At 59.7% G+C, this 21,014-nt stretch overlaps 2 protein-coding genes across 2 annotated transcripts; one reads left to right on the forward strand and one right to left on the reverse strand.

The window, feature by feature from the left end:
• Positions 1-581: 581 nt before the first annotated feature.
• NKAIN4 (sodium/potassium transporting ATPase interacting 4) lies at positions 582-10,194 on the forward strand. The gene is given in 5 exon segments (XM_043480567.1): positions 582-666; positions 2,827-3,197; positions 7,907-8,044; positions 9,048-9,127; positions 10,047-10,194. Coding segments are annotated over 5 exon segments (822 nt in total).
• A 7,147-nt stretch (positions 10,195-17,341) lies between these two features.
• On the reverse strand, positions 17,342-20,680 carry BIRC7 (baculoviral IAP repeat containing 7). Its single transcript, XM_043480490.1, has 6 exons — positions 20,323-20,680; positions 19,457-19,556; positions 19,134-19,215; positions 18,982-19,027; positions 17,700-17,771; positions 17,342-17,535 (listed from the first exon to the last, which is right to left on the reverse strand). Exons 1-6 carry the CDS (start codon positions 20,678-20,680, stop codon positions 17,342-17,344), a joined length of 852 nt encoding a protein of 283 aa, XP_043336425.1.
• Positions 20,681-21,014: the final 334 nt, after the last annotated feature.

Below are 21,014 nucleotides of genomic sequence, written 5' to 3' on the forward strand. Positions count from 1 at the left end.
TAAAAGTCAATCCCCACTCCACCACTGGGGAGCCTGGGGCCGCGGTCTTCCCCAGAGCCAAGAGCAGAGGGAGGGCCCTCCAAGGACAGGGAAGCCTGCCACATTGCAGCAGCTGTGGCACCCCTGCCTCTCTCTCTGCCATCTCAAGGCTGGCACAATGACCAAGTGACAGAGGATAAATCTAGGTATGACTTGGTGAATGGTGCAGAACATGGAACTGCAAACTGAAGGTGTTTTACTGCCCCATCTAAAACACGTAGGTAATTTGTTTTTCTTTCAGAACCACTTCCAGTCAGAATAACATGATCATCTTAGTGGTTTCCTCCCCAGGGCTCCTGAAGTTCTCGATGTGAATAAATTGAAGGGAATACAAGAGCAGCAAAATGAAAACCTCAGAGTAAATGGCTCCGCGAGGCAAGGGCCAGCCCAAGCTCACAGTCCACCTACAAAGTCACCACAGGCCCCCTCGGGTATGGGCCCGTGCAATGCCCACGTGGTGTCGACTCTTACTGTGTGAGTGCTGGGTCAGCTCTGGTGGATTCAACCAGGTTGTTCACAGAGCCATTGTACCAAATACCCTGATGCCGGTGCACCCGTTTCTTAAGTACGACACCTCCTGGCTGAGTGTCATCGGCAGCTCATCTTTGCCACACTGTGAACATACGTGTTGGCACTGCTGCTTTGATTTCCATTTTCATAATGGTGGTGGAGCTGGGCGCATGCTCACTGGGCAGTGGACACCAGCCTGGTTTCTGTGCTCTGCCTGTTTCTATCCTCCATTGACCACTTTTCACAGCCAGTGCCTCCCTGAAGTGGCTCCCTCCTTCATCTGAGAGACAGGCATGGGGCTGGCTCAGACTGGGGCTGTCACACTCCTGGCCTCTGGCCTGCTGCATGGATGGACTTGGCCCCACGTGAAGAAAGGTCTGGTCGACCTGGCCTATCTGACCCCTGCCACTGGCTCTGAAAGATGCACAGGGAGGAACTGTGCCCTGGGATAAAGGAGGTGGAAGGAAGTCGGAATGTGGCCCTGCTGATTCTCGAGACCATGCATCACTGCAGAGGACAGCTGCTTCTGAACCTGAGTTGTCTTCATCCTAAAACACCCAGGAATTTGCAGTTGTGCCAGAGGACACTTGGTTACTCAGGCTACGGAGTCATAGCCAAGAATGTGTTGAGACAGGGCCAGCTTCTCAGATTGCAGACCTGAGGGCTCAGATCCCAGGGCTATGACAGGAAGACCCACCTACCCCCTGCCTTAGCCCCTCCCATGCCCATCTTACTCAAGAATCTGTCCAAATTCTAGTTAGATACAGAAAACCCAACCCCACATGACTTAAACAACAAAAGGATGCTATTGGCTCATGTGGTGAAAAGCCCAGTGGTAATCTGGCTTTTGGATAAAGTTTGATCCAGCAGCTCAACGGCATCACTAAGAACCAGGTTTCTCTCTGTGTGTTTGCTCTGCTGTTCCATTTTCATCTGAAGGCCCCCAATATGCAGCTTCTAATGCTGTAAGCTTTATGGTTCACATCCCAGTCAAAAGCCCAAGATTCAGTCGCTTGGGTCACATGTCCACTTCTGAACCAACAACAGACCAAAGGGATGGAATGTGCTGACCTGCGGCATCTAAGACCCAAGCTTCAGCCCTGGAGCCCCAGAGGGAGGCAGTTCCCAGGACTGCAAGGGCTCAACAGAAGTCTGAGGGGTGGGGAGCAAGCAGTCTACACCTGCTTTACAGCCCACCATGTTCCCTGGGGGTCAGGTGAGCTCCCCCTGTGGCCAAAGTTGAGGTGGGGATTTCGTGGCTCCGTTCTGTGTCCCCGGGGCTCAGCCTGAGCCCAGCCAGTTTGGCACAACCCTGGAGATGCCTGGGTGGGGCTCTGTCCACTGGGGATGCCTGGGTGGGGCTCTGTCCGTCTCCTCTTCTCCTTGGGGCGGGGTAAGAGGGATGGGGCGGGGAACTGCTGCTGGAAGGAAGGAGGAAACCAGTGTAGGCTGAAGGGCAACTTGTCTGTCCAGGGAGGCAGGGACTCAGCCTGAAGGCGGGAGGGAAGAAGGGTTGCAGGTGGACTGAAGTGCCACGTGCTGAGCTGCCCCTCACCTAGTGTGGCCCTTCCCTCTCCCACCCATACGGCCACTCTGTTTGGGTCCTGCTCCTCCCTGGGGTCTAACCAGGGCCTCATGCCCCCTCCCAGCAAGAGGCACACTTGACCATGGCTCACACTGATAGAGAACCCAGAGGCTCCCTATGACCAGGGAGAAGTCCCAACCCAGCTGTGCCCACACCTCTGGCCCCCACCTTAACTGCCTCCCTCCCACCATCTGCCTTCCCCCTTGCTCAGTCCCACCTCCACACCTGTGACCTGGGGGTCCTCCTCTAGTCCTCCCTCCAGTTAGCACAGGAACCTGCCTGCAACCCAGGGTCTCCCTCCCCCTCCAGCCTGATCCTGGCCTGGCCTGCAGGCTCCCCACGGTGCCTGGGAAGGTGAACTCCAATAGGCTGGCCACCCCCTCCTCTTCCTCCTAGGCCCTCACCCCCAGGAGGGGGACTTCTGAGCACTTGACCTGGTCCAGGAAGCCTCAGCGATTGAGTGTGCCTGGGGCCCCATTAGGAAGGAGGCTGGTTGGTTGGGTCCCGCGAGGGCCTGGGGGCAAGCTCAGGAGGTGTGGGGTGGTGGGGGCGGGATATCCTGGACACTGTGGGGTGGGTTGGCAGCAGTGCCAGGTCTGTCCTGGAGCCACCGCAGGGCTCCTCCAACTCCAGGCCGCCTGAGAAGCCGCGCCATCGCCCTTTAAGAAGGGGATCCCACGCCCCGTCCCTAGCTGGCGAGAAACCCCCAGAGTCCGAGTTAGGGAGAGAGACTTGGCACAGCTGTTATTCGGAGAGACGCGGCTGGGCTGGGGGACCCTGGCTGCCCGGCGGAGCTGAACAGAGAGCAGGTGGGGGCTTCGGGGTAGGACCTGGCCTGCGGAGGTCACGAGTGCGGGGAGGGGTCGGGGATTGGAGGGAGGGGCCGGGGGAGGGCCCGTGGGCGGAGCTGAGGTGGGAATGTGAGGAGCTGCAGGGCGGGGGCGGCGGACAGAGGGTCGGGAGTCCGGCGCGCCGGGGGTCCCTGGTGCACCGGTTTAGGGCCGGTATCGTGGGCCGCTGCTCTGGCCGCTGCGCTCTCATCTTCCTCTGTACTTTCCAGGTAGTGAGTGGCGACCGGTCCTCGGGCCCGGCAATCCCGGCGCACAGGGGATCCGGACGCCGCCCCCGGCTCTCAGCCCTGCCCACTGGGTCCGCAGCAGTCTCTCTGCGGGCTCCCGACTGGGCAGGGCCCACGCGCTTCTGTTGCCTCAGTTCCCCGCCGCCCGAGGGCGGGGAGTGGGAAGCCAGCGCCCAGTGCGCTACCCCGAAGGCCCCTCCGTGCGACCCGGCGCGCCGTGTGTGCGCTCCGGGGCCGGGCTGGGGGCGCGGTGCGGGGCGGCCGCGAGGTGCGGAGAGGGGTCCTCAGCGGCCGCACAGGTGCTGGGGAGCTGTTGAAAGTGGCTGGAGCGGAACAAAAGCCTCCAGGCCGGAGCGCCCGGCCCGAGATCTCCGAGTCCTGAGCTGGGAAGGGGCACCGCTGCGCGCGGTGTCCACGGGTGTCCAAAGATGTGTGTGGCCCCGAGTGTGCGCACAAGGAGCATATGCAAGGGTGTGTGTGTGTGTGTGTGTGAAGCCAACACTAGGCAATGAGTGAGATGCCGAGTTCCTCTTCTGAGATCTGACAGCCCCTGGGGGCCAGGGTTCAGGTGAGTTTGGGAGTATCTATCAGTATGTTGGCCTGTCTGTGGAGGGGGTGTTTGAGCCCCGCTCTGCCTGCCCTTGGCACTCCCAAGCTGGAGGAGGGCGCCCCTGCCCTTTGTCCTGACCTGAAGATTCGGGGAGTGGAGAAGAGGGTTGGAGCTCCCTTGCAGGCCTGCACTTCCGTGTCTTTTGTGTCTGGGATTAGCCGAGCTCTTTGAATTCCAAGCTTTGTCAGAGGACTTGGGCAGTCCTCTTTCCAAGTTTCTCCTCCTTTAGTTCTGTCCTTGGAGCTTCCAAGAGCTCCTGCTGCCCAGGAAGAAGGGCCTAAAGGAAGGTGGAGGCCACTGGGCTGGGGAGGAGATAAAGGTGGGCCTCCGGGTCTCTGGTCTTAAAAGGGAAATGCTGCTTTGTCGAGGTCTCTGGGTGCACTCCTAGCTCAGCTTGCGGGGTGCTTTCTCTGGAGCTGGAGGGCTGTGGAGGAAGAAGGGGCTTGCTTCAAACAGGCTGTGAGTAGGAAGTCCTCCCCACAGTGCAGAGATGGGGGGTCTGGTCCTTTGCCTGAGGGCAGGGCTGGCAGGAGGCTGAGATACACAGGTCCGCCTGGGGGCAGGAAGGGATTCCTGGAGCTTCCTCTGGGGCAGGCTTAGTGCTGTGGAATCGCGGGGCTGGGGCTATTGGTATCGAGGAAGTAGGTGGGCCATCTGCAGAGATTTTTCTGGACACGTAAGGCCAGGTGAGAGCTCAGGCCTACAGAAGGTGTGAGGCCCAGGGACTGTTCCGCCAGCAGCAGGGAGCCACCTCAGGCCTTAGAACAACCACGGCACTCATTATCTTTCGGTGGATGGTGCACAGATGGGCACCCCACAGGCGTCTGGAGATGTGGCTGCAGCTGGGTGGGAAGTGGGGGAAGGCTGTCTAGGCTTGAGGGAAACAGGGTTTCCCTGGATGGGGCTTCTTGCAGACTCTTTAGTCTCAGCCAGGCAAGTCCTAGTGCCAGGACAGAGCTGCCTCCCCACTTGGCCAGTGGCCACAGCTAGGAGCAGTAGACAGCTGCAGAAGGCCTTTTGTCCCAGCCATGCCTCTGTCCCTGCTCTGCTGGGTGGAGGGGGCAGCGGAGTAGGAAGAGGTTTGACATGGTCCACCGCTCGGGTCACTGTGTGTGTCAGAAGGGGGAGCAGAGGGGGAAACCGTGGACTGAGTCCTTGGCTTTCTTTTCTCTTTCTGACAAGCGTGAGAGTTTTCTTGTTACCCAACTTCAGGACAAAGGCCTGAGCATTTCAGAACCTTCTCCCTGGAGAATAGCGTGACCTTTGTGGGCTCTGAGCCTGAGGAACACCCCGGAGCCTTTTCCCAGGCTGTGCCCCAGGCTTTGTAGGAGCCAAGGCCCAGGGAGGGGTTTGGGACAGGCGAGCGGGCTGCTGGGGCACTGCGGAATGCAGAGCCTTCCAGTACCTTGGCATGGAAACAAAATGACAGCCCCACCAGCTCCACCTGTGCTGGCCACCCTGCCAGCTGTGGGGTCTCTCTTTGGTGAGCAGACCCTGGGGACCACCCCTCAGACTTAGAGAGCCCTCAGCAGGGCTGCACAGCTGGCTAGGTTGGGGGCGGGATGGAGAGGGCATTTGGGGCATCCTCACTTCGCCTCCCCGCTCCGTGCATGGTACCTGGAGGAGCTCAGGCAGGGCAGGTGTTCTGCCCATTGGTCAGGGCTTCTGGACACCAAGGGGAGGCCTGTGCTCAGACTGGGGCTCATTCTGTGTCTGGAACAGGTGCTGTTGGCCAGCTCTGCCCTGAGGGCTGTGTGCATGCTTGTGTGTGCTCAGGTGTGCTTGTGTGTGTTTGTGCATGCACATACGTGCTCGTGCACACACATGTGTGCTCATGTGTGCATATGTGTGCTTGTGTGTGCTCTTGTGTGCATGTGGGTGAGTGTTTCTTTTTCCTGCCCCAAGGAACTTCCCACCAGTGTAGGGTGTTCTTGCTTCCACCCCCCCATCTCCCTGCTCCTTTTTCACCACCTCTGATATTTGCCTCCTCATGGCAGTCCTTCCACCCACCCCTCCCTGCCCTCATCTGTGGCAGAGAGTCTATGTGGCCATCCTCCTTGGAGGCTGTCAGCTTGGGGTTCAAGTCCACCCGCCCACAGCTGCCCAGTCAGGCTGGGTCAGGGAGGCAGGACCTCTGCCCTTAGACACTCATCTCTCTTTTCCCCTAATCTGTGTAACTGAGGAGCTTCTATGTGCGGGGCTCCTCTGGGTACTGGGGTCCATACCAGGGTCAGCTGAGCCCTAATGGCGCCAATGAGGCTCATTCAGGGCCCAGCGGTGGCCTAGCTCCAGGCAGTATCTGCAGACAGATGGACAGACAGACCCTCTTGCTGCCCAGGTCAGCCTGGTGCACATGCTGGGAGAACGGGGCGGTGAGACAGGACCATGGCTCTAGGAGTTGAGAGGTGCAGGGACTCAGGACGCAGCAATGAAGTGAGGGTGGGGCTGGATGGCAGGGCCAGGCTGCCCCACCTATATGAGGGGCTCAGACTTTGTCTTAAGGGCATGGGTGTTCTTGCAGCTGGGTGCCCCAAAGGCCTGGGGGCTGCTGTGCCCACCCTGCAGGGAACAGGCTTCCCTGGACAGCACCCAGCAGACTGAGGAGAAGGCTTAACATCTGCTCAATCAGACCCTGAAATGTACCCTGAAAGTGGCCCAGTTCGCTGACAAGTTCTCCACTTTGTGCCCTACTGCCTGCTTCCTCCTGCAGGGGAAGAACATTCTGGAGCCTATCCATGGGGGTTCTGCCCGGCCACTCTGCTGAGAGACGCCTTCCCCCTGGAAACTGCCTGTTGTCATCCCCTGCTTGTGGCCTGTTCCCACCTCCCTGCTCCCCACTCCACCTGTCTCCTAGGGCAGAACCCAGCCTCCCGCAGGACACACTTGGAATGCCCCTCTCTGAGACCCCTTGGAAATAGCTGTCACCACTCTGGCCAGTGCCCAGGATGCACCCATAGCAGCTGTGTCCTGGGGGCTGGCTGGGATTCCATGAGGGCTCCAGGACACAGGCTGAGAGCAGTGAAGAGTAGTGGGAGTGTTGGGGGAGGGCCGAGCATCCTGGCTGCAGTAGGGGCTTCTGTGGCCAGCAGGCCTGGTGACCACAGAGCCAATCCACACAGGCCTACCTGGCTGGGCTCCATCCATTAGTGTTGGGGCCATGTGTGAGGGAGATCGCCCCTCGCCACCCTGTCCTCCTCACTCGCCTCTGTCCCAGCTCTGCTGCTCTTGCCTCAACCCGTCCAGGTCCAGTCCATCCCGGCTGTGAGAGGACTGGCTTCTCCCTCTAACACCCGAGGCTGCCTGCTGGGAAGGGCTCCCCTCTCTCCTCCACCCTTCAGAGTCCACCCCATGCCAGGGCTCCAGCCGGCAGCCCCTGCCCCACTTGCTCTGGGTGGGGATGGTGCACTTGCCTCTGTAGCCCTCCTGTTGGCAGTGAGTGCTGGGTTCACAGTGGGCATGTGGGGAAATTGCGGGGTACAGTGGATTCAGTCGTACTTTCTCCTGGCGATGAACTCTGCCTACAGACAAGATGAGTGAATGAATGGATGAATGAATGAGGGAATGCTTTCTGAAGTCATGACCAGGCTTGGAGCTGGTCCATCTCCCCTGTATATAAAAGGGCAGGTTTCTTAGGAGCCTCTGATTCCTTAGTGTTGGTCCTCCATTGGCCAAGCCTGCAAAGCTGGTGCCCACAGTGCTGGGGTGTGGGAGCACCCTGGAAGGGGAGAGCACCCCCAAGCTGTGAGAGAACCCTGCAAACAGAGAGGGTGCTGATCTGGGGGCCCAAGAAGCACAATGTCCCACTTGAACTTGACCTTTCTGCCCCGTGTTCACTGTTTGGCCTGACAGCCTCCTGACTTAGAGCAGCCCCTGTGTTCTCATTATACAGGTAAGGAAACTGAGTCTGGGGACTTACTCAAGAGAAACACCCCAGTGGTGATGCTTGTGGGTGCATTTGACTCATCAGGAGATTTTTGTTGAAGAGCTGAGACCACAGTGGGCGCTGGATAGTGGTGATCAGGCAGGAGGGGGGTCCAGGGCCCCCAGGGGTTTACTGCCCCTCATGCACCCGCCCTGCTCCTAGGTTACTGCCCTGGAGCTGCAGGTGTTTGACTTCCTGGGCTACCAGTGGGCACCCATCTTGGCCACCTTCGCCCACATCATCGTGGTTATCCTGGGGCTCTTCGGCACCATCCAGTGCCGGCCTTGCTACATTGTGGTGGTGAGTTGGCTCTGCTCCAGCCCTTCTGCAGGCAGGTGGGCTGGGATGACCAGCATGGGGGACTTCAGTGACAATATTGTCCTAGAAGCCACTAGAAAACCTGGAAAGGCCAGGATTTCAGCCACACAGACCCACAGGCACAAATCTGCCAGAAGCTTGAACTTCTGAGTTCTGACATGGAAATTGTGGCTTCAGGAAAGCTTCTGGGAAACTGAGCTGCAGGGCACCAGGGCAGGATTGAAACCCAGACTCTTCCAGCACCGCTTTCCCTGCCCTGCCACCTTCCCGTACCCACCTCCCCCCACCTCCCTGTTGCAGAAGAAGCTCAAAGGATGTGCAGGAGATTTTGCTGCAAGCAGAGCAGCATTTTCCTTCAGTGTAGATCAGAATTGTTGGTATGGGCCAGGATGTGCAGCAAACACTGCTGTGAAGGCCCAGGTGCGGGCTCCCAGGCTTCATGACCACAGTCCTTGTGGCAGGTACTCAGCTCAGCGCCGCAGCAGAGACCAGGCTGAGCAGTATGGCACAGCGGGCCAGGGCTGGGTCTCAGTAAAACTGGGTGCCAACGGGCAGCCTTCCCCCTGCAGGCAGCTCTAGGTGGTGATCTTTGGGGTGGATTTTGGGGGTGCTCTGGAGTTCAGGCCACACATGCTCTCGCTGATTATTGGTCTATGTGGATGGGCCACAGGCACCCCTGGGCCAGGACACTGAGCTCAGAAACTGTGCTCCATGCTGGCTCCCCCAACCAGCTATTCCCATCTCCTGGGTGCACCCCCTACCCCCAGGGGAGCAGGAGCCCTGTCACCCCATCAGCACAGTGTGGGACCTGTCCCTGGCGGGCCGGAGGAGGCCCTCCTCCAAATGGAGCACCCTGGTCTTCAGACTCGGGAAGCAGAGCCCCCCACCCTGCAGAGGCTTTGTTCTCCAAGGGCATGGTGCAAAATCAAGCTCCCGCCCCGAAGAGCTGGGCTCACCCCACACCTGTCCTCCCCTGTCTCAGTAGTAGGCAGTGTGGGCAGCCACCTGGATGGCCTGGAATATCTTGATTATCTGCATCTACTTGGACGTGGGGCCCTCTCAAAGGTGAGTGAAGTTGTAGGAAACTCGTGCAAATGGAGGGGTCTTGGCCTGTCCCAGGGGCACTGGGCATGTTTGCTTGTTTATTGCCCGTTTCCCTCATGGAGGCAGCAGCTAGGTCTGTTTATGGTTGTGTCCCCTGCACCCTGAGCAGTCCTGGCCCACAGCAGCGACTCAGTAAAGGTTTGGAGAAAGACCAGTGATCTGATGGATGGATGAGGGGTTGTGGGTATTGGTGGGCAGGTGGTCTCCAGCTGGGAGGAGGTGCACCAGGGAAGGCTTTCTGGAGGAGGGGGCCTGGGAGCCTGGGCAGCACCTGGAAGGAGAGTCAAGGCTGGGGAGCAGGAGCAGAGAGACTAGCCTTTGCAGAGGGATGCAGGTGGGAACACCACCCGGGTGGTCAGACAGACAGGATGCCGTCCTCCTGCCCACCCTCTCAACTGCTCCTTCAAGTACTGATAAAGCCCCTGATCCGTCTATGGGCTGGGGGACAACTCATCTAGGCTGTGTTCTGCTGGGAGTATCCATGTGAGCGAATCCTGCCTATGCAGCTCATTGGAGCATGTCACATGAAGTGCTGTGTTTCATCCTTGCCCAAAGCTCAGAGGGGAGTCTTAAGAGCCAGGAATGGGGTGGGCAGCATGGTAGGCAGTGGGGCAGAGGGCCCCTGCTTCGTGGGACCACACCTGGACAGCAGTGGGGGGACAGATGTTAGTTCCAACATACCTGAAATGGCAGCATTGGCCAGAGATGCGAAGGAGGGGCCCAGGGCACAGCAAGAGTGTGTCCTGGGCAGCGAGGTCTTCCTGCAGGAGAGGATGTGAGCTGGGGTCCATGGCAAGCACAGTAAGGCCTTCCCTGCAGGGAAAGGCTGGGAGGGCCTTGGTGCCCCTGTCCCCAACAGCAAACCCCTTGCCCTGCTCAGGGAGCCCATCTGCACTGCTGTGGAGGGGCAGGCTGGTAGTGTCCCTGGCACTCACCCGGTCGGTCCCACCTCCTCTCCTCAGGAGGCCAGTGACCTCCTGACCTCAACCTCTCCTGGCAGCGGTCCTGGTGGTGTGAGCATGGCCTGAGCTGTACGCACAAGGAAACAGCGGCTGGCCTGGGTCCTCTGGACAGACAGCCATCCTGGAGCATGCCACACAGAGGCCCTGCACAGCGCCCTGCAGACCCTGCTGGCAGTGAGCATGGGGGAGGGAAGGTGGGGGGGGTGCACCATGGCCTCTGCCAAGGCAGGAAGCCCCTCCTCACCCCATCCCTGCTGAGAGGTTAAGGAGCCACACCACCACCCCCTCCTCTGTGGCCTGGGCCACCCGCTCTGTGAAGTGGGCTCAGGACCAACTCTGACCCCAGGGTTGGCATGAGGATGAGCCGAGGAGACAGAACCTGAAGCTTCTGAGGATGCTGTGGGGCCAGGCAGATGTATGGAACCCTCCACGAGGGGCACTGAGATGAAGGCTTCTGCAGCCCTCACCCTGCCCCATAGGCAGCATGACAGGTGAGGAGCCCTGAGAGCTTCCCAATGGGCTCCTCCAAGTCAGAGACTCTGTTTCCATGCCCGACGGTGGGTCCTGGAGCCAGGGGTAGCAGGGGAACCCCAACCTGGCCTGAACACTGGCTGCTTTCTCCTCCTGCAGTGTTGAGAGTAGTAGTGTGGATTCTCCAAATAAAAATACATAATGCCCAGTTAAAGTTGAATTTCAGATAAACAGCAAGTTTTAGTGTAAGCGTGTTCCATGTTATGTTTGGGGCATACTTATAATAAAAACAGTTTTACTGTGTATCTGAAAATCAAAGGTAATTGAGTATGGAGTATTTTGTCCGCAGCCCCAGGGAAGTGATTTGATGGGAAGGGCCGGGAGCAGGCTGAGCCAGTGCCAGGCAACCTGGACTGACTCCAGGGCTTGAGGCAGGACAGATGTGGCCATCAGAGGTCGCTGGTCAGACTTGGAGGCTCCTGACTCCCTGGTTCACATAGTGGGTCAAGAGCAGAGTGTCTGGGTGGATGTTGGGTTTACAACATGGATGCTCTGCACCAGCAGCTGACATTGGAAACTGAATTCCAAGTCTAGGGCCTTCCCTGGCAGAGAAAACAGGACAGTTTGGGTGCCTCATGAGCATCCAGGGCTCCCTCTCCTGTTGCTCTCCCAGGACCTGCAGGGAATCAACCTTTGGGACACCTGGATGCTGCCCCAAGGACACGGAGCTGCCCCTCCCTCAGGGGGAATCTTCCCAGACCAGGGGTCAAGCTCATGTCTCCTGCATTGGCAGGTGAATTCTTTACCACTGAGTCACCAGGGAAGCCTCCTTTTTAAAATTTAGTTTTTTGTTGATGTATAGCCTGGAGAATCCCATGGACAGAGGAGGCTGGTGAGTTACAGTCCATAGTGTCACAAAGGGTCAGACATGGCTGAAGTGAGTTAGCACGCATACACATAGTTGATGTACAATGTTGCATTGGTTTATGGTGTAGAGCAAGATGGTTCAGTTATACACATAGGTATGTCTTTTCTTTTTCAGATTCTTTTCCTGAGTATGTCATTACACAATGTTGAGTAGAGTTCCCTGTGCTATACAGAAGGTCTTCAGTGAAATGCCAGTCTCTAAATACCAGTCAGTGCTCTGCTGTTTGCTCTTGAGGATCCAGGAGACACAGATCCTTGACTGCACTGTCGGCCGGTGCTGGGGGGCGAGGACGGCAGGTCCAAGAGCCCCATGGAGGAGCTGGGCAGGATCCCGAGGTGGGACAGGAGGGCCATTGGGAGGGCAGACATGTGGAAGACGGGGTGGCCTCCCCCAGCGCCCCGCCTGCCAGCCGAGGAGGAGCAGGGCTGCAGTGACGAGGTTTTCAGCACCTTGGCCAGCTCTCAGGCGAGGCTGTTGGGAATGGCAGCTAGGTTTGCCTTTCGATGGCAAGCAGATAGACAGCAGACACCCCTGGCCTGCCGTCTGGGAGGATGCGCTTCTGAGCCCTTCGAGCTCCAGCTCCTCCTTCGAGGCACATGGGGGCATCGAGGGAAGCTGTTGGGCTGTATTGCATGAAGAGATAAGACACAAAGGTTAAGCTACCCCCTGAGGTCTCACCACTGATGACAGAAGGCAGCCTCTCCTTCCTGTGGCCCTTGCTCCTAAAGCTGTACTGCTGGCAGCCTTCATGTCCCTCCCCCCACCCCCCGCTGTGATCGTCCCATAGACAGACCCCACCACCCTCTCTGAAACCTCCTTTCTGCTTGTTCCGCTGATCAGTCAAGGTCCCAGCAAGACAGATATACACCAAGCATGGGGGAACTCCTCCCCTCTCCATCCCATGCTTACCATTGCCCAGGCTTGGGTGGTGCTGGCCTTGTCCCATCTTAGCTGGAGCCCTGTCTCCTGCAGTGGCCCTGGCGCCCGGGGGTGTGTGGGGATTGAACACAGGTCTGCCCTCTTTGCCCTGAAGTCTGAGCATCCTTTGAGGAGCCCAGCTGATGAACTTGTATCCCGCCAAGCCCTCACCACCTGCAGGGCAGCAGCCTGCCCAACCCACTCTGCGCAGAATTGCCTGTTGCACCAAGTCCTCAGTCTGTCTCCCCTGTGCTGTTGTGCAGACTGTGAACTTGGCTGACTTGAAGCTTCTCTACTGTGGCTCCCAGGGGAAGAAATCCAGTCATTGTTTACAGTGAGAGGCCCCAGGGAGGATGGCCTGGCTGTAATGGGGTGTCAGCTCAGGGGACATCCTGGCTGTGGCCATGTGCCTCCCAGAGCATCTCTCTGCATCTTACCCCTCGTTCAAGCAGAGGCTTGATCACCTTCCTGACTCACTCGTCCACTGACTGCCCTCGCCCCTCTCAGCCCTTGCCCACAGGGATGCATGTGCAAGCTCCACTGGGGAGTGGACACCGTCTGGAACTCCATAGCTGAGGAGGCTGGCAGATCACCCTGCTTGTTCGGAGTTACAGATGAGGAGGCCAGCAGGCGGTGGCCACATGGTTAGGACGCACTGAGGTCCATGTCCCATGAAGATGTGAATGCATCTCCCAGGGCTTCAGTCTGAGGGACCTCCCCATGTCTTTCAGCCTGTGGGCTTCATCTGTGCCTGCCACGTGGTCAGTGTGACCACCAAGGAGGAGGACAGCTGCAAGTGTGTGACCACCAGCCTCCTGCAGAATCCCAATACCAATCTGCCAGCCCCGCCAGGGGGAGGAGAAGAGAAGCTGCAGGCTGGCCACAGAGGCCTGAGAGCTGGCCTCTTAAATGGGTCCCCAAGTCCTGGCTGGCTTACACAGAGATGGGGAGGTCCTGGGCTGTAGGCACCAGGGGTCAGCACACCCCAAGCTCCCATGGTCTGAGGGTTCCTGTACTGCAGGGCTGGCCCCGCAGTCCCTACAGCTGTTGCACACAGAAGGCTGAGCTCTGACTGGCAGAGGAAAAACCCTCTCGCTCCCCCTTGCAGTGGGCAGCTGGCCCCATTTCAGGCCCCAGTGCTGGGGGGACAAATTTGAGAAGTGCAGGCACATCCCCCATCTGAGAATGCTCTCAACTTTCCTCTGATTTGCAGCATGAACACTCAGGTGTTCTTGCTGACCTGACCACTGCAGGCTCTGATGGGGTCTCGCCAGGATGAGAGGAGCTGGGTGCACCCAGGGGGCCCAGGGCTCCTGTGGGCAGAAACTTCTCTAGATCTGAAGCACAATTCAGAGCCTCTGTCCCTAGAGGTCAGGTGGCCATAGAGTGGGTGGGCAGAGTGTCCTCTGAAACCAGATTTGCTCAGGGACGGGCCTCCAGTTATCCTGCCCCCTGGTGTCCGGTGGCCCCAAACCATCGCTCACCCCACAGTCAACTGGGAGGAAGCAGAAGGGGCTTCCTGTATTGGTTACATTAAAATGTTTTAGGTCGGGAGCCAGCCCTGGGGTTCAGCTTTGCCCAGCAGGCCCTGGTCGCCCACGCACAGTGCAGTCACAGCTTTGAGGCACCAGGACTGGGGGAGCCCAGCAGGGCAAGGGGCAGCCCCCTCCTGAGAGGCCAGTGTCCTGTGAAACCCTTCACCTAGTGGGAAACCCGCCCCCTACCCTCCAGTCTGGGCCACTCCTGCTGCTGTGTCATCACCTGAGTGTTTGCACTAGGGAACTTCTCTGCTGTGCCATCCTGTCCATCATTTGGGTTGTTTTATTTGGGTCTTGGTTTGTTTCAGTTGATTTCATTAGTGGATTTGACCCATTTCCTCTCTACCACGTCAATGAAAAGCCTTCCAACCTCTAGTGCGAGCAGGCATCCTTTAAGTACGGCTGCAGAGCCTGCCCACTGGCCTGGCCACCCCAGAGTGCACAGCCGCCAGGCTCCTCTCCTGGGGGAGACCTCACCAGCCATCTGTCTGTCTGTCCATCCATCATCCATCTGTTTGTCCATCCCCCACTTTCCTGAGATCTGCTCCGGGCTGACTCTGGGCTGAGTGTGGGGTACAGAGGCTGAGGGGACACTGAGAGGCCCCCACCGAGGAGAATGTCCTGCTGATTTCCCTGGGTCTCCCTGTGGCAGGAAATTTATGTATTTGGCTGCGTCGGGTCTGAGCTGCGGCAGAGGGGTCTTCGTGTCCTCATGCAGGATCTTCTGTGCGCGGGCTCAGCAATTGTGGTGCACAGTTTAATTGCTCCAGGGCATGTGGGATCTTAGCTCTCCCACCAGGGATTGAACCCGCGTCCCCTGTGTTGCAGGGTGGATTCTTAACCACTGGACCACTGGGGAAGTCTCCTGTGGCAGGAAATATGTAGTGTTTTCTCTTTTCGGAGGATCAGACTTCTTCCCTCTTGTAACGCAATGTGCACAGCCCTGCAGCCCCCAGCGCTCTAGTGGGGGTGCCTGCACTGTTGACCTTCCTCCTCTGAAATGGCCTTTGCCATGGGCCCTGTCCCACATGGAATCCTCAAAGTGGAGTCAGAAGAGGCGGCTGATAGCCCCACTGCTAAAGCTGTGCCTCCTCTGTCCTCCCCAGGCCCATGGAGACAAGCTTCCCCTTCAGGACCACGCGTGCAACCATCCCCTGGGCACCTTGGCCCTCTTGGCAGCCCCCAGCCCTTCTACCCTGTAAGTGAGGCCCCATGTCAGCCAAGGGCCATCAGAGGCAGCAGGTGTTCAGGTCCCATGATGGGGCAGAGACCCAGCTCAGGCCTCTGGGCCAGGGCAGCATATGTGGGAGTCGATGACCCAGGGCACACAGGCTGGGAGAGCTGGCCAGCCTGGACAGGCTTTTGGGTTTTCCCTCCAGCCGTGGAGCTGGGGTGGCCAGGAGAACCCAGGGTGAACCTCTCACCTCACTCCCAGCCCCCTGGCTCAAACCTGAATGAGGTGTCTGCAGCCAAAGTCAGCTCTGCAGGGACAAGGCCCCCAGCTGCCTGCATGGGGAGCCCCATCCAGTCCAGGGCGGGCCTGGCTGAAGTCCAGCCCCTCCCCCACCCCACTCAAGGCCAGGACACACTCCCCTTCTTGGGTTTTGTCCACATGGCAGCACCTTTCTTCCTCATCTCTGACCTTGCCCACGCCTCACCTCACTTCCACAGGCCCGCCTAAGTGAAGAGCAGCCATCCCGCCCCTGTGACCTCCAGCCTGTGACCCATCGTGGATGACAGGAGACTCCCGGCAGCGGACCCTCCCACCCCCATGGCCCTGCAGGTGCCGCAGGGTCTAGTAACTGTATGTGAACCAGGGTGGCAAGGCCAGTGCCAGGCTGGGGATGGCTGCAACCTCTGAAGAATTTGTTGCTTCCTTTTTCTAAAGAGAAAAAAAAAAGACACGAGAGAAAACCTCATTGCTGGCCTCGGTAGTACTGAGTCGCACTTCATCCACGGCATACCTGGGGTGGCTGTTCAAGGAGCCCCCTCCCTCAGGTGCCTTCCCCAGGGCAGCCAGACCCCCAAAGGCTGCACACACCCATGCTAGGGGGAGGGGCTGGCCAAGGGGACTGCAAGATGGGGCGAGTGTGACCCCAGCACAAGGGTCAGTGTGAGCACACGGTGACCCCACCAAGCCCTGTGGGAGTTAGGGTTAGGGCCACAGGTGCTGCGGCTGGTGGGACCCCCAGAGTGGGGGCTGGGCTTGCCCAGGAGCCTACAGGGCAGGGGCTGCCTGGTGACAAGTGGAGGACACTGTCCAAGCACCCAAGGTGCAACCGTCCTAGCGCATCCCAAGGTGCCCACCAGTGGAGGAGAGAGGAACCTGCCTCCAGATCACCGGCCCTGCCAGACTTGGTGGACAATTGCAATTTCAGTTTCAGAAGCAGCCCAGGCCAGTCCATTCTAAAAGTCTTAAAACATTGAAAAGATAGCACAAGAAATGGGGAGGGTAAGGAGAGGCGGGAATGGCCTGGAATGGACCTGACCGGTTGTGCTGCCCTGCTGGTGAGGCGAGGCAAGAGGGGAGGGGACAGGGTGGAGGGGAGGGCACTGGCGGTTCTGGAACAGAGGCTGCTGGGCACTGTCCAGGGAAAACCCATGCTTTATTTTGACTCTTCTGAAGCATCCATGCTTAGGTAAAGCAGCCCCCACCTCCCCACGCCAAGCTGCCCGCAGCTGCATCTTCCACACAGGACTGGTCAGTGGTGGATGCCAGTTCAGGGCGCCTCAGCTCACAGCTCCTGGAAGGGAGAAGGGCTGAGTCCACAGCTCCACATGCTTCTCCATGCAGCTGGGGTCTCTCAGCCCCCAGGGAGTTCCCTTCCCTGCCGCTTCTCCCCCACCGGAAGATTCTTGGAGAGATCTTGGGGCTCAGTGGCCTTTGGGAACCCTGGAGGGTCATGGCTCCTGCCCCCCATGAACATGGACCCCTCCCCCACCCACTGTGCATTTCCATCAGGCCTCGGCTCCCAGCTTGAGATCCCCGTCAGGGTCTTGTGCTCAGGAAGACCCCTGCCCTTCCTCCTGACAAGGGCATCCTGCTTTTCTCCACGTGCCTCCAAGACGATCCTCCCCTTGGCCTGGCTGCCACCCTGTATGCCCAGCTGGACAAGAGGCTTTATCCCCTCAACCACTAGGAAAACCAAGGCAGACAGGTGCCCAAGCAGAGTGGTCATGGCGCCCTGGGGTGGTGTGTCAGACTCAGAGCAAGTCTCTGAGCATCAGGGGAAGGCATGGGGTTGACCTGCATTGTCTGCCGGGGCCAGGGAGTGGGGATGGAGGTGCTGCCTCCTGCCAGCCCCATCCCCACAGGCGACCCCAAGTCAGGACCACAGGAGCTGCACGCTCACCTGGCCTAGGACAGGAAGGTGCGCACGCAGCTGCGGATGGGGGCCCTGCAGATGGGGCACTGCTGCAGGCTGGGTGCGCACTCAGCACAGGCCAGGTGACCGCAGGGCACGAAGACGACGCCCACGGTGTGGTCCAGGCACACCCTGCATGTCCGCTCCTCCCGAAGGCGCCGCAGCTGCTCCTCTGCATCCTGCGCTCCTCCTGGTTCTCCCCCGGGGGGACCTGTGATACCGTGCCCACACCTTGACCTCTGCCCTCTGTACTGGCTGAGGGGCAAGGCAGGCCAAACAGGGAGTGCCCACCCCCACCGTGGAATGCAGGAGGGCTAGCCCCACCCGACCCCAGATGGCTCTCACCCTCACCTGACTCCAGGGCACTCTCCACCTGAGCCTCTATTCTGGGTGTGAGCAGCTCAGGCCCTGTGGGGACAGGAGCTGTGGGCAGTTAGAACAGACGTGAGGTTCCCAGGGGACCTGAGGCCTGGCCCCCAGCCAACAAGCCACAGGCAGGGTCTAGCCCCAGCTCCCCCGCCCGCAGCGCACCAGTGTCCTAGAGTTCACTTTCCACCAGGACTCTGCCCATCCAGCCCCTTGTTCAGTGGTGATGGACGCTGTGTGCCCGGCACCCGGGGGCAGCAGGGGCATCTGTTCCCAGAGGGAATAAGGAAGGAGAGGTGGGCCCAGAGACAGGAACATACCTCTGGCCCCCACCACCCGGCCCCCATCCTCTTCCTGGAGCAGGTCGGCTACCAGCTGCGACGTGGACATGCCGGTAGGCATCACCCGGTGGTACTTGCGCTGCAGCAGCCCTTGCACTTGGCCTGGCCTGAAGCCCATGCGAAGCACGGCCTGTACTGCTGGGCACTGGCTCCACGCCGGCCACTCCTGGCCACCCCCCACATCTGCAAGGCAGAACGAGGGGTGCTGGGCCAAGCGCAGGCAGGGGCTATGGCCTCAGGGTCCCAGCAGAGGCAGCAGCGGCCACTGTGGCCTGTCACCAGGGCCACGTCGTCATTACAAGGAGCCCTGGCGCCATCACGGCCGCTGCCTCTGCGTCCAGAGCTGTGTTCCCAGGGCCTTTGTCAGAGGTGCCACGTTACAGGGAAGATGTAAACCTGATCACCAAAGCTGACTAAGAGCCGGGTACTGCTCCCAGGGTGGCACACAGACTCTTGTTTGATCCCAAGTGAGGTTGGCACCAGGCCCACTTCATGGCTCAGGGCACTGAGGTTCAGGTAGCACAGTTCGGACCCAAGCCTGGAGCCCCTCAGACCCTGGGCACCGACAGAGGGCAGAGGGCCGGCCTCTCCGTGTGATGGAGGCAGTGACCGGTCAGCTCTCAGGCACAGTTCGCTGATGGCAGCCTTTCCCGCTATGCCCCTCTGCCAATCTCAGGACTGGCCATGCCCATGGCAGCCAGTTCAGGGGTAGCAGGGGACAGTTTTGGTCTCCCTGGAGCCCTGGACACACACGCAGTGCCTGTGTGAAGCCCCTGGTGAAGCAAGCCCAAGCAGCACACCCTCAGGTCCGGCCAAGCGGCCTTCACTTGCCCTGCTGTCCTGCAGGGGGTACACCCAGTGAGCCGGCCATGGTGTGGGCCAGAGATGCCCAAGGGAGCTAGCACAGGCTGCGCATCCCGGCTCACCTGAGGGAGTGGCAGGACCCGCATCTTCTGGTTCCTCCGACCGGTCCTGGAAGGAGTCAGAGAACCCATGTGCCCTGAGCAGGAGGAGGAGCAGGGGTCGGGCAGGCCCCTCACCACCACCCCCCGAAGCCCTAAGGGCAGGAAGGACTCACCCAGGAGCCCGGTGAGCAGCAACAGGACTCCTGGACCCTGCAGACAAAGTCTCTTCCTTTTGTCCGGAGCAGGAATTCACACCTGAGGAAAGCGGGTTCAGAGGCCCTATGGGCAGTAGGCTTGGGCTGTCCGAGGACCCTGCACTGTCCAGGTCGAGCCCAGGGACCCCTGCTTCCCCCACCCCAGTCCCGGTGGTGGACTTGCTGGGAAGCTGTTTTGAAGACAGTCTTGAACATCAAGGGAGAAATAGAAGTGCTGTCCCCGGATAGTACCCCCACCTCAGTCCCCGAGACACCCTGGGACTGGGGAGGGGAGGTGGTACCTGGGGAACCATCTGGCGTGCTCTGTCCAGGGGTCGTCGCCTCGCTCCCAGCTCTGCAGACCCCCGTAGCAGAAGAAGCACCTCACCTTGTCCTGCTGGCCTGAGGTGGGGCAGAGACACTGGTCTTGACCACACTAGGTCCCTTGTATGGCCAGGGGTTTCTTCCCCCCGGGGCTGGGGTCAGGGCTCCCAGGTGGCCCTTCCTTCTAGGGCAGGGCTCTCTGGGGTTATTTGTGAGCCTTGGGGGCTCCCACTGGCCTTGGCCATCACTTTGCCTGGCATTCTCCTTGGAATTCACATGCACCCCGTTTCTCAAAGGTGGGATGGGGGGGTACCATGCTTGGGGCACTTGCCAGGATCCAGGTGCGTGTTGGGGAAGGGGATGGGGGGGAAGGTGTGGGGAGCCCTGGTGCCCCCCACCCTGCACCTCTGCCCCACCTTAGGATGCCCCCTCTTAGGATGGATTCCCAGTGATGTAAAGAAGAGGGATTGTGTGCGTCCAGGCTTAGTTTTAAGGGCTCAAAACTCCCTAAGTGGGAACAGGGACCTCATCTCTCTACCCCCGTGGCCGTCACCCCTGCCTCACCCCCTACAATCAGCAAATTTGGAGCAGAGACCACAGATCGGGGGCTGCTACAGGTAACCCACACCACCAGCCCTCTGAGAGCTCTCCCTGGACCTCAGGGCTGGTGGATATCCCCACACCTCCCGTTCCTCCTCCTGGCACCTCTGACACCAACACTGTCCTCCCCAGCACAGGTCTAACTGCTCTGTGCTATTCTGGCATCTCCCCAGGTCTGAAGCACAAGAGAGACTGCAGGGCAGGGAGCAGGCATAGAAGGGCCGTGGGGACCCCCGGGACTCACCGGTATGGAAGAAGCCAGCAGCGGCCAGCAGCTCTGGCGGCACCACGGCGTTCAGCGGCCAGTCATAGAAGGAGGCCAGCCGCAGCTCCTCTGAGCCCATCCCGGGGAAGGCAGGCCTCGGGGCCAGGGCAGCACCATCTTCCTCCTCCTCCTCTGCCAGGGGGCGCAGCTGGCCCAGGATCTGCCCATCCGTGTGGTCCCGGCCTCCCCAGGACAGGGCACTGTCAGTGCCCTGGCCCCGGGGGGGGTTGCACAGAGAGTGGGGTCCATGTTGCCCCCGAGTGGGGTGGCCACCAGCTGCCCAGTGGCTTGGCTCTGGGCCATAGCACCAGCACTTGGTCCTGTCCTCAGGCCCCATAGCGAAGATAGCAGCTCCGACGAGTTCCAACGAGTGACGGCCCTGGGCGGTCAGTTCTGGAATCTGCCCAGCCAGCTCGCCCCAGCTTCCTGACCCCTGTGTCTTGCTGGGGGACAGCAGTGGCCTTTACTCCCAACAGTAGGGCAGCTACAGTCCTGCCCCCCAGATGCCCTGGGTGGGGGAGCAACCAGCGGCCTTTGGGGCCCGCCACTTTCTGGAAGGGACCAGCGTGGCAGCCTGTGTCACATGCTTGTTGCAGCGGGACTGTGTCACGGGGCCCCTGGCAGGGACCTCAGCAACAAAGCCCCCACGGTGGGGGCGGTGGTTCTCACTC

The sequence above is a fragment of the Cervus canadensis genome, chromosome 10 (genome assembly GCF_019320065.1).
Source record: "Cervus canadensis isolate Bull #8, Minnesota chromosome 10, ASM1932006v1, whole genome shotgun sequence".
NCBI classification, from domain to species: Eukaryota; Metazoa; Chordata; class Mammalia; order Artiodactyla; family Cervidae; genus Cervus; species Cervus canadensis.